General features: G+C 43.0%; 2 protein-coding genes across 5 annotated transcripts; one reads left to right on the plus strand and one right to left on the minus strand.

Moving 5' to 3' along the window:
* Nucleotides 1-122: 122 nt before the first annotated feature.
* On the minus strand, nucleotides 123-2,917 carry emc3 (ER membrane protein complex subunit 3). 2 transcript variants are annotated; one of them, XM_061291030.1, is made up of 9 exons: nucleotides 2,718-2,917; nucleotides 2,377-2,536; nucleotides 2,232-2,289; nucleotides 2,037-2,130; nucleotides 1,567-1,671; nucleotides 1,374-1,455; nucleotides 1,214-1,293; nucleotides 1,063-1,145; nucleotides 123-879 (listed from the first exon to the last, which is right to left on the minus strand). In XM_061291030.1, exons 2-9 carry the CDS (start codon nucleotides 2,529-2,531, stop codon nucleotides 751-753), a joined length of 786 nt encoding a protein of 261 aa, XP_061147014.1. In that variant the 5' UTR covers nucleotides 2,532-2,536; nucleotides 2,718-2,917; the 3' UTR covers nucleotides 123-750. The 2 variants fall into 2 exon arrangements, with proteins under 2 accessions (XP_061147014.1, XP_061147013.1); XM_061291029.1 differs by having other exon boundaries at nucleotides 2,377-2,539.
* LOC133162089 (RNA-binding protein 5-like) lies at nucleotides 2,914-9,914 on the plus strand. Of its 3 annotated transcripts, none has more exons than XM_061291027.1 (25): nucleotides 2,914-3,042; nucleotides 3,383-3,433; nucleotides 3,546-3,708; nucleotides 3,787-3,930; nucleotides 4,034-4,103; nucleotides 4,561-4,634; nucleotides 5,503-5,586; nucleotides 5,669-5,729; nucleotides 5,889-5,948; nucleotides 6,023-6,183; nucleotides 6,281-6,378; nucleotides 6,490-6,577; nucleotides 6,703-6,753; nucleotides 6,863-6,935; nucleotides 7,010-7,098; nucleotides 7,172-7,271; nucleotides 7,346-7,437; nucleotides 7,565-7,744; nucleotides 7,814-7,957; nucleotides 8,037-8,111; nucleotides 8,193-8,372; nucleotides 8,587-8,661; nucleotides 8,898-8,989; nucleotides 9,138-9,267; nucleotides 9,392-9,914. In XM_061291027.1, exons 2-25 carry the CDS (start codon nucleotides 3,417-3,419, stop codon nucleotides 9,515-9,517), a joined length of 2,427 nt encoding a protein of 808 aa, XP_061147011.1. In that variant the 5' UTR covers nucleotides 2,914-3,042; nucleotides 3,383-3,416; the 3' UTR covers nucleotides 9,518-9,914. The 3 variants fall into 3 exon arrangements, with proteins under 3 accessions (XP_061147011.1, XP_061147012.1, XP_061147010.1); XM_061291028.1 differs by having other exon boundaries at nucleotides 2,919-3,042; nucleotides 3,784-3,930; nucleotides 8,040-8,111; XM_061291026.1 differs by having other exon boundaries at nucleotides 2,920-3,042; nucleotides 3,784-3,930.
* The last annotated feature ends 2,201 nt before the right edge of the window (nucleotides 9,915-12,115 follow it).

Below are 12,115 nucleotides of genomic sequence, written 5' to 3' on the forward strand. Positions count from 1 at the left end.
AGATTCCGTCCCCAATAAGTACCTGTAGATGCAGTAGCAAGCAGAATGGTGCTCAATGTTGCAAAAGGTTATTCAGTAATGCTTTGTTAACAACCACCTCTTATTGCAACAAATGAAACCAGTTATTTAGTCAAAATGGGTTTTACTGTACAAAACAAACACAGGAGGGTTAAAATAAAAGAAAAACAATTGACACCAAAACAACACACCCTAAAAAAAAATCCATCTGACACATACTGGCTCTTGCGCCAATTAGTAGTCAGTTCTTACAGTCTAAAAAAGGAGTGGTTTCATTGTTAAATTAAACACCATTCCGATATTAAAGTTCTATTTTGCACCTGATGGCGCAGATGAAAATAGTAACAAGCTACACATGAAATACAATGAAATATTACGTTTTTCACATTATTTTACCTATCAGGTTTCACTATAACATACACTACTCATCAAAAGATAGGCATGTGTTCCGAAAACCCACAATAAATTCTACAAGTGAAGTCAACTTTTCTTTCTCTCGACTTTTGAATGAACATGTCCAGAGAGCTGGATATGCCTAACCTCTGTGAGTAGTGTAATTTGCAAGCTAATTATAATACAAAAACATGACTTGTTTTCTCCCAGACATTTTCAGCCACTAGTTAGTACAACTTGAAGAAAAAGGACCCCAACAAAAAGGAATGTAAACATTGCATAACAGGGAGGGATTTGCTCAATCTCAGTATTTGTCAGTAATCCCTGCATTTCAGATCCTCAGAAAATACCAGTGGGCAGCTCCTTGCTAAACATGCCGTCAAAGTCCAGCTCCATACTCATAAGATCCTCCTCCACATTTTCCAGTGCCCACTGATGGTCTGTCAATTCCAGGGCCTCCCACTCCGCCTGGAATAAAAGACAAATATCCCATGAAAGCAACACCAAAGCCCACCTAGTGTTTGATCTGATGTCATGCGTGACACCAGTTTGCCTCACATCAGTTCTAAAGATTTATGTCGAGATCATTACCTCATATTTATTTTCAATTGGATAACACCTTGTTTTCTTGGCGCTGCAAAAGCAACTTACCTTGAAAGCTTTATTTGTGTCTGCAGGCATGGCCATGGCAGCCCCGCTCATCTGCTCCTGCATTATCCTTGACTGGTCTGCACCTGGGAGGAAAGTTCAAAAATTCATTACACACCAAGAATTTTGTTCAACACTTAAGTAGATACTTTACCATTATCCTGGCCAAGGATTAATGAGTACATGCTTCGCAGTCCAAAGACATTCAGGAAATACCACGATGCTGAGCTCACCCTAATTATCGAAAAAACACACACATGCACAATAAATGACGATGCCCAGAAAATAAACTGTGGCTATCTGATCAACCTTACCAGGAAGCATCTAGTGAGAGCAGCTCTATTCCTTGCTGCAGCATGGGCTTGAAGCGCAGCGTTAGAGGGAAGGGGACCTTAGCTGTGTGAATGAAGGACAGAGACCCCCCCACTGTAAACAACATCTCGTTGGGAAGTAAGCACACACTCATTTGTGAGAATGTCAAACAATGTCCAATTTAAAAATCCTTACTGGTTACAAATCCCGAAAAGGTCCAGTTGATCCAGCCTCCGATCAGGATCATGGGAAGCACGTTGGTAACGTTTCCTTTCATCATGTCTGTTAGCATGCTGGGATCTGCCAGATTGAATAAGAAGCAGGACAACACAATCAACTATATACGCAAATTAGTTTTACCAAGATGATTCAAGATTCAAGACTTTTTATTCGCCATGTTTGAGCATGCCAAACAAGGAATTTGACTTTGGTAAATCACAGCCTCTGTTCAACATTTAGGTGACTAACAACACTCAGGACATGTAAAAATGGCAAATATTCTCAAACATGCCGATCTTAAACTCCCAAGAGGACAAGGGAAAACTTAAAACTCCAGCTAAGGGAAATGAGAAACCTTGAGAAGAGACCACAGATGATGTTAACATAAGTAGCATGAAAGCATAATGGCTACTGACAAGCAAAGTGTTTGGTTTTTTTTGACTTACCAGTCATTGGCGAGGGCGGAACAACCTTTCTTTTTGTTTTCTTGAAGAATCCATCTTCTTGATTATTGAAGTAGAACTTTCTCATTAAGAAGGACTAAGAAAAGGGTGGGAAAAATGATATCATAGGACACTACCATTAAAATACAAATCGTACCCCCCCTCCAAATATTTGCCTAACCTAAGCAAAATACATACCTGTTTGGGAATGTATTTTCCATTTTCTCTGAGGATTCTGCTCCGAATGAGGACCTGGCTGGAATGAACATGAACATCACATACTATTTGTCTGGTATTGTATTGCAATAAACAGCAAATGTTTGCCACCCTCAAAATGTCTTACCTGTCTGACACCTGCTCCAAAGTCAACTTCTTGTCACTTTGAAGAAGAATGGACACATAATGACGGATGACCCCCACGAGGAAGGTGATGAAGACAATGGGCAAAACCACCCACAGTCGGATGTTGGAGTCCAGCAGGAGCTCTGGCTCAGCCATTCAGCCTGCTAACGGCCAGCAAAGAGAAAGTGGACGTCATTTATCCATTAAAGGGATCACACGAATCAATTGCGGTTCTCCTTAGTTATTAATCACGTGCCGGTGATGACTGGTGCATTTAGATAATAACCTGCCAAGGAAATGACATATGATGCTAACGTGTGCTAACATTAGCCAGCCGCCTACCTTTTATTCCGTTTTGGTGAGCGGACACGATTGCTTTACTGAAGCGGCGCAAAGCACGATTGACGTTTTTCCAGGAATTCAGAACCTCTGAAGCAGTCGAATTAGTGGTTTAAAAACATGTCATAGCTTTGATAGACGCTATATGCCATTGCGTTGTGTTAGAAGCTAAAATAATTCAAAGCTGCAGTGTATCCTCCTGATCTGTAGATGGCGGTAGCGAGCGCGTAGTCTGCCTTTTTGTGAAGTAGAAGAGATTTTTGCCTTCATCCCGAAAGTAAAATTGAAGAACGCTCACCGTGCAGTCAAAAAGGTTCATAAGTCGATGGTACGTGAGGGTTTCTTTTATATGTATTTATTATGTTTAATCAAGCTTATAGCGCTATTTCTTTAACGGTGTTATGTTTAAGAACGCAGGACTGTCGATGTCCGGCTAGTAACGCGCTAGCATGCTCTATCAGAAATGTTTCACAATGCTAACGCTGCGTTGCTTCAAATCTTTGGAGCGTTTCTTCTGTATTGATTAATTTTTTGAATTATAATTAAACAAAGATAATAATGTTTTAGCATAGCAGGTGGTCCTCAATGATAACCGACATTACAACGTGTTGTGGTTATGAACAGATGATGAAAACCAACATTTTTGAATGTATTTCTTCTCCGCACAGTTTATTGGTCAAACAATTTCCCGTCAAATAGAGAATGGGAGCTGATAAAAGGTAAATTACTTTATTTCCTATAATAGTACCGCAATATGCATTATACTTTATGAATAGTCTTTGCAGAATTGCAACAGTGGCAAGACTCTCCGTTGCTCTGGTTTTATTTCAGGCCCAGTCGGGGAGAACGCAGCGGAAGGTATGGCTCAGATGATCCGCGAGATGATTCAAATTACCGTGACAGGCATAGTCGTGATGCTGAAAGGGATCATAAGCGCCAGGGGGCAGATGACAGAGCCAAAGATTGTTTTGACGACTGTAGAGACAATCGTGAGGTGAGCGAAGCATAATTATAGACACTTGTGTGATTTCCTTTTCCTGCCTCTACATGATGTTTATTTTTGCCGCAGAAGGGTCGAAAACGCCACAACAGTGACAGATCAGATGATGAATACGACGGAAACTATGCAGACCAAGATTATAGAGAAGAGGAGGAAGAAGAGGAGAACAAGACGATTATGCTCAGGGGGCTCCCTCTTAATGTCACCGAGAAAGATGTATGTTCAAGTCTCACTTATGCTATTGAATGGAAACGCTGGCTTGCTACTGCAAAGCGTAACGAACAACCGTTTGTCTTGGCTATTTGCTGCCATGTTGCAGATCCGCTCAGCCCTGGAGAAGCTGCCGGGTCCGCAACCGGTGGATGTCCGCTTGATGAAGAAACGGACTGGTAGGTGATGTGTGTGCTCGTTAGAGTGTCCCACATTCTTGTCTTGCACGCTTCCTTTTGATTCTCTCTTTGAATTGTCTGTGCTGATGTAACCAAGTATGAAGTTATAGACATATACACGTGCCATGGAACCTCCAAAGTCGAATTTCTCGAAAGTGAGTTCTGACCAAACTTAAGAATTCAACCGTAATCGTGTGCAATGTCAAAATCCCACATATATGTTTTGCCAATTCTTATTGTGATACCAACACAGAAGTGTACCATTGATGGTAAAGTATAATTATTACCATGAACCTGGAAATGGAACTTAGGGTAACTGTTTCATGTAAAGAAATGACCATAGCACCCCCCAACCCCAATCTCAACCTTGAATTGGACACACCCATTGTGAGTTGACCATTGCACCATAGCCTTCTCACTAACACACCTCCCGTCTATATGTGAATGCTGTCTCTAGGTATAAGCCGAGGTTTCGCCTTCGTGGACTTTTATCACTTGCAAGATTCTACCAAGTGGATGGAGACCAATCAGGTTGCCTCAACAATCACCAAGTTTAGACTGACTCTTGGCGATTAGTGCCCCGATACCATGATGACGATACCATTTCATGACGCTCGTACCAGAAGATGTTCGCGAATATCACGCGCTTTCTCGCAACCTTTTCATCCAAAATGATTCAAATCCTCAGTTTATTGTTTTTCAATTTAGTGTACACAGTTCTTATGCTATTGGGAATTATTCACTATTATGCTCTGCACATATTTGTCAAAGAAAAGCACATATTCTGCTCCAGCTCAGTCTCGTCTGGTGAGAGAAGAGCGAGCTGGTAGCACTCCGGCCCCAAACACAAGCTGTTAAGAGAAAAAAAAAAATCGCACACACACTTTTCTCTCGCCTCTCCCGTCTCTCTCTATAGCCCCTTTTACACAGTCGTTTTTCTCGCTGCTTACTAGAACAGTGCTGACACAAAATGGGAGGGCAAAGCTGAGTGAAAAATGTTCTGCCTTGAGTGAAGGAGGTGTGAAGGTGTTAACACCTGACACTTCTCCTGCCCCTGTTGTGGTGAAAATATTGAGAGTCGCCAGCGCTGACATTTAATTATCTGATTATGGAATGCCGTGTTGCTGTATGAAAGCACCCCAAGTTAATAACCCACTTCACTGAGGGTGGAGTTTTCTGTTACGTCTCGGATATTTTGCGGGGTTTCTGTGTAAAGGAGGCTAATGTCTGCTCCCTTCCTCCCGGTGGCACTCTGCTTAAACAGCGAGCGTTAGGCCAGCCGCTCTTTCCTCTCCCCACCGCGCTCACTCGCGTGGAGAGTCGGAGGCAGGTGCCTCACCTGCTTCCACGGCGTCAACACGCGGAAATCGGAAATAACACACATCTCTTCACTCCGCAGTACAAGCTGGTGATTCACGAGAGAAACATCGCGGTGAACTACAGCAACAGGAAGCAAAGGTTTGACAACTGGCTTTGCAGCACTGTGAGTGTCTTTTAAAGCACACTTTAATTCCCGGTTGTCATTTATGGAAAATGGGTTAAATGGTGACTTTGTCTCGCCGCAGTGCGGTCTTTACAATTTCCGGAAGAGACTGAAGTGTTTCCGGTGCGGTGCAACTAAAGCTGGTAAGTTGAGAGTACACCCAAGTAAATTCATTTTCTTCTAAAGTCATAATTTGACTCGGCATCAAACCGTCTCCGCTTGAATAACCAGCAGAATTTGATTCCAGCATATTAAATTACCATGCCGTGTTTGTGATTACTGACTGTCATTCATCCACGTAGAAGATGCAGTTACTGGTTTGAACGCAGAGTCGCGGAATCCTTGGGAATACAGTGGAGACAGTGAGTGACATTTTTCCTTACATGTCATCTATTCACCTCCTGCATGATTTCCTGACTGCTTATTCTGTTCACAGCAATAATTCTGAGGAACCTCCCCCCTGCGTGCACTATTGATGAGATTTTGAAGGCTTTGGCTCCCTTCGCCAACTTGTCTTCGTCCAACATCCGCTTAATCAAAGACAAGCAGACGGGACTTAATCGAGGCTTCAGCTTTGTTCAGCTCTCCTCTCCCTTGGTGCGTTAGCTTAGTCATTATGTTACAGACCAAAACAGTCGGCACCAAGCTGAATGCTTTAGCAGGTTAGCACCATTTTTTTCCCCCCTTCACATAGGAAGCTTCGCAGCTGCTCACCATTCTCCAGAGCCTCCAACCACCTTTGAAGATAGATGGTAAAATAATTGCTGTGGATTACGCCAAGAGTGCAAAGAAGTGAGGGAACACACACACACTATTTGATGATGCGTACAAAGTGCATATTAATAAACTAGAAAATTGTAGGAAAGTTCTTTTTGTTTGACATGATCATCTTTCCTTTATCAGAGAGTCAGCGCAGGCAGATACCATCCGAAACAGCGCACTTTCAGTTGCCAGCACAGCCATAGCTGCAGCCCAATGGTCAGCCAGCCAGGTACTCCAGCTCGAAACAAACACTGATGTTTTGCCTATGACTTTAGAAATCCATGCGTCAATTCTACGTTGTCTGATCTGATTATGTTGTGCTTTTTTTCTTCTTTTTTTTTCCCCCAACTTAAGTTAAAACAAGGTTCAAGTACCACCACCGACGAGAACTATGCACAACCACAGGTATTTAGCCCACAACTAAATTGAAACCTTTTAAAGACCGACAAACAGTTTGATCAAAACAGTTTATCATTTTAAACTCATTTGACATTTCTCTCAATTGCTTATATAGGGACAGAATTTTCAAGTATGGCAGCAGCAAGCTCAAGGTTTGCCTCCTGTCACTGGTGATGGAATACTGGGAGGTAATCATAGTATATATATTTATTCTCTATAAAAAGATGTCATTGCTAAGTGCACCTTTGCCATTTGTCTTTAGCTGCTCCAGGGATAAAGAATATGCTCCCTGCAGGTGTAATCTTGCCTCAAGTTTTCCAACCCGTCATTATCAACCAGGCTGCCCTCCATGTAAGACAAGTACCAATTAGTTATTTACATTCTGCTCTCATCTGCTTAACACTCGTGCTCTCGGTCACATCAGTTGGCAGGGCAGCTCGATGCAACCCAACTGGCTTCGGGTTTTGGTGCCCCGTCATTGGTCCCGGCAGCAGCCAACATTGCCGTCCGCAACCCTGGAACCGGTAAGATAAAAAGGAAAAAGTCGTCAGTTTGGGTTTCGCTTGCATAAATACGTCTTTTTATGTCTCGCTTGCAGCCGCCCCAGACACGTCCACATACCAGTATGACGAGTCGTCTGGTTACTACTACGATCCAATCACTGGCCTCTACTACGACCCCAACAGTCAGGTGTGCACACAGTGTCATCTAGGACGATAGATCTTAATACATTCAAGCTTCTAAGACTACATAACTATATTTTCGGATTGGCGCAGGGAGGAAAATAAATTAGTCATATTATGCTTCTGTGCATTAGTACTACTACAACCCTGAAACGCAGCAATACGTCTACTGGGACAACGAGAAACAGGCCTACGTTCCTGCGCCGCCTGCGTCGGACGCAACGAGCACCACCGCTTCCTCTTCAGTTAGCAGCACCAGCAACAAGGAGCCCAAAGAGAAGAAAGAAAAGCCCAAAAGCAAGTCGGCACAGCAGGTATAGACTTCACGTGACATATTTCCCCTTTGGGATCAATCAAATAATTCTTGAATTGTCCAATTCCAGATCGCTAAGGACATGGAGCGTTGGGCAAAGACGTTAAATAAGCAAAAGGAAAGTTTTAAAACCAATGTTCAAGGTGTGGGCACGCAAAGGGATGAAGAGAAGAAAGACGCCGCTGATGCTTGTTTCACCATTTTTGAGAAGAAGGTAGTAGCATCCCAAAAGCCACATGTCAAATCAGAATTATTATTCCAAATAGATCTTAACGGTACTTTCTTCCTCTCAGCAGACAGGAGCTTTTGAGATGCCGCCCCTTCTGACTCAACAGGTCAAGCTGACAGAGCAGGAGCCGCCAGCTAAGGTTTGCTTGCTCCTCTGCTCCCTTTGACCCACTTGTTGCACAAAGAGTTGAACTTTTGTCCATTTTTCTCCCTCACTGCAGATCGCTCCAGTCGTCGCTAACGACAAGGTCAGCGAACCCGACGAGGGTGACTCGGATTCCAAAGCAGAGGACAGCGGCAAAATAACCGATTGGGCCAAGTTGGTTTGCCTCCTGTGTCGCCGGCAGTTCCCCACAAAAGAGGCTCTGCTGCGGCACCAGCAACTCTCTGACCTTCATAAGGTGAGGACGGAGGAGCAGCGGGTGATCCACAAGTTGTCATGAATATTCCGAGCGTCGCCATCTGTTCCACGCGCAGCGCTGCGGCACCAGATGGAAAATTAACGTTAGATGTATAATGACAATGTCATCATGAGATTCATAAGACAATACAGCGTAGGTTTGATGCAATGTAAATATATTTTTAAGTTAATATCTTTAATGTCTTTTATTTTAGCAAAACCTGGAAATCCACAGACGGTCCCTGCTCTCTGAAGCCGAGCTGGAGGACCTGGAGAGGAAAGAGGCTGAGGTATTTTTTTTTTCTTTAATCATTACTAATATTAAGTATTTATGATGCACTGAAATTCCATATTCAAACCATTTGTTGAAAACAAAAAATATTCTCATGCAAATCTCGTGTACAGATGTGTACAGCTCATACCCCAAAAAAATTCAAATGGATCCTAACGAAGTGCTTCAATTCTACAAGGTGTAAGTTGCATTTTAGTAAGTGATCAGCGAATAAACTTCTGTTGTCAATGTCAGCTGAAATACAGAGACCGGGCTGCAGAAAGGAGAGAGAAGTACGGCGTTCCGGATCCTCCTAAGAAAGTCTTCAAGCGGGCCGCCCCAACCGTGTAAGTAATATTGCAACCAGGAAAATTACAACTTGTCTAGTGTATGTAAAAACAGAAAATGGAAGGATGGACATTTAAGTTGCAAAAAATAAATAAATAAATAAATGATGAATTTTAGATGCTCTTTGTTACGCAAATTGTCCAACAGACACTACGAGCAGCCCACCAAGGATGGCCTGACGAGCGACAACATCGGAAACAAGATGCTCCAGGCGATGGGCTGGCAGGAAGGCAAAGGCTTGGGGCGCCACCAGCAAGGCATCACTGTTCCTATCTCAGTGAGTGTTTTCTGCACAGATGTTCTCCGCATCTTCCCTTTCCCTCACAAAGCAATTAGCGCGCTTACCTGAGGGGCGTGTGCGCCGCGTCTCCTCGAATGATCGTCTTTGTGTCTGCTCGTAGGCTTCCTTAAGGACCAAGGGCACCGGCTTGGGAATTAAAGGAAGCAGCTTGGAAGTGCCGCCGTCGGGCAACTACAAGGATGCCGTCCGCAAAGCCATGTTTGCGCGCTTCACTGACATGGACTGACAAATACAACCTCAACCCCAACTTATTTTTCGGAAATTAATTCTTATCGGTTTACGTTCAAGGTTGCTCCAGCTGTGAGGCGGACTGTGCCCTGGATTGTTCAGATGGACGGTCATTCACACACTGTCGTGCACATCCATCATCGCTGAGCAGTAATCGATTATTGGTGACAATGTACAGCGAAATTCTCATTCTGTTTGTGAATGGCATTTTATACTTATATGATTTAGTCTTTCCACATGACCATTTTAGTTGCACAAACATGTACAGTACATGGGTTTGTAAAGGAAACTGTAAGATGCCTTAGCAATATGATGATTAAAAAAAAAAAGAGATCTTTTTGCTCACTATCATATTCTATTTTTGATTAATACTCCAGTACAAACTGAGCCTTCACCTAATTGTATGTCTCAAAAGCGAGTCTTGTGAACGCCTGCTCAGTTTTTTAGCATGGCACCACAGTTCTCAGCTTAGCCGAATCTATGCCAGTTGACTAAGCCCCTTTTGCGTAATACAGTCCAGCGTTTACACTTGTCATGCGCACGGGATACTTATTAATGTACATCATGTCCCAAATGGAAGAAGTAGATCAAAAATAAAAGGGGAGGACTAGTTGAACTGAGATGTTGATAATTGGTCCAGCTCGTTATCAACACTTATTCAAGGAAACCGCTATAACTATAGATAACCGTACTATCACTCAAAGCGATACTGTAACTAATCTCGGGGTAATATTTGACCAAACTCTCTCCTTTCAAAAGCACATTAAGAATATAACCAGAATTGCGTTTTTTCACCTTCGTAATATTGCAAAGATTCGTCCGATCCTCTCGACCGGTGATGCGGAAACTATTATACATGCGTTCGTCACGTCGCGCCTGGACTACTGTAATGTACTATTTTCGGGTCTTCCTAAGTCCCGCATCAAAAGTCTACAGTTAGTACAAAATGCCGCTGCAAGGCTGCTCTCTCGGACAAGAAAATTTGATCACATTACCCCAATACTAGCCAACTTACATTGGCTTCCGGTCCATTTAAGATGTGACTTCAAGGTTCTTCTATTAACCTATAAATCGCTGCATGGCTTAGCGCCTTCATATCTCGTCGACCTAGTTGTTCCTTATGTTCCGTCTCGTAACCTTCGTTCGCAAAACGCTACCCTTTTAGCGACACCGAGGGCTAAGAAAATGTCTGCAGGCTCTAGAGCATTTTCTATTCGGGCTCCAGAGCTTTGGAATGCCCTACCAATGGATATTAGGACTGCTACCTCAGTAGAAACATTTAAGACACGTTTAAAGACACATTTCTATGACATGGCCTTTAACTAACCTGTAGTGGCCGATTCGGCTGGAGTTTGTTTTCTCTCCCTCTACACCCCCTCCCTCCCCCCTCCCCGGCCGGGGAGGTGGTTAGGTGGTACCCATGCTGACAGCGGCTATCTGGATTCTCGTGGCCAATTCAGGATAGGGGAACTGCAGCTCAACCTCCTCGAAGAGCACTGCCAGGACAATTGAGGGCTCCTTTCGGCAGCCCTCTGCTGTGACATGGACATCCACTTTTTATTTAATTGATTTTCATGTTGTATCATTTGTGCCCTCTCTGCATCCATTTCAACCTGGTGATCCTGAAAGGGGGATCCTTCCATCTGTGGTCCCTTCTCAAGGTTTCTCATTTTCCCCCTGCTAGGGGTTTTTAAGTTTTTCCTTGCCCTTTTGGGAGCTTAAGATCAGGGGATGCTTTGAGAATAATTGTCAATTTCTGTCTATGTGAAGCCCTTTGAGACTGCTTGTGATTTAGGGCTATACAAATAAACTTGACTTGACTTGACTTGACTTGACATTTCATTGCAGAGACAAGTTAGTACTTGGATTAAAGTAAAAAAATCCTTGTTGTTTTACAGACAAAAGGATAAATTCTCATTTGTAATATTTTTCTATGATGGTTAATTGAGCAGTATAAATGACTGCATTGCTGCATCTTTGAATCATTACAATTGTAAAAATGTATATCATAAAATGCTTGTATATAAAATAATCTTTGTCTTTGTTGTAAATCATGTTTACTTATATAACTCACAAATGTTGGTTGCTAGTTGAATAAAAATTGTTTCTCATAATATTACAAAGACCTGAATGAAACCATTAGGTCCTACAGGGGTCAAATGACCCAATTCAATATTTTTGACTTCACAGTTGAGGGAAAACCCAACAAGATGATTCATGCTCCTACCTACGGCATATAGACATTCATGGAACGCCATCTTTGCCGTGTCTGGGGAAAATTACATAACCACAGCGTGGCGCTTCACTTGTTGCCCTGGACCATGGTGACAAATGGCTTGTCTCTACCACATGATGAATGCGCAGAACATAAATTCACGTGGGTCTTCAAATTATGTGCATGTCTTCCTTAGTGAGCTGAGAGAGGATAAGGGGGGGGAAATCATCCCCTTCGAGCAACGTGTGCAGATGACCTAGAAATTGAGTCCACTCATAGGATGTGTGCATATGACATCCATCCGCCGTATACGCTCTTGATTGCGTATCAAGTGACGTAAAGACATTGCAATTGGACAGGTTCGTCCGGCAGGTCCACGTG

This window comes from Syngnathus typhle, linkage group LG11, assembly GCF_033458585.1.
Source record: "Syngnathus typhle isolate RoL2023-S1 ecotype Sweden linkage group LG11, RoL_Styp_1.0, whole genome shotgun sequence".
Lineage (NCBI taxonomy): Eukaryota > Metazoa > Chordata > Actinopteri > Syngnathiformes > Syngnathidae > Syngnathus > Syngnathus typhle.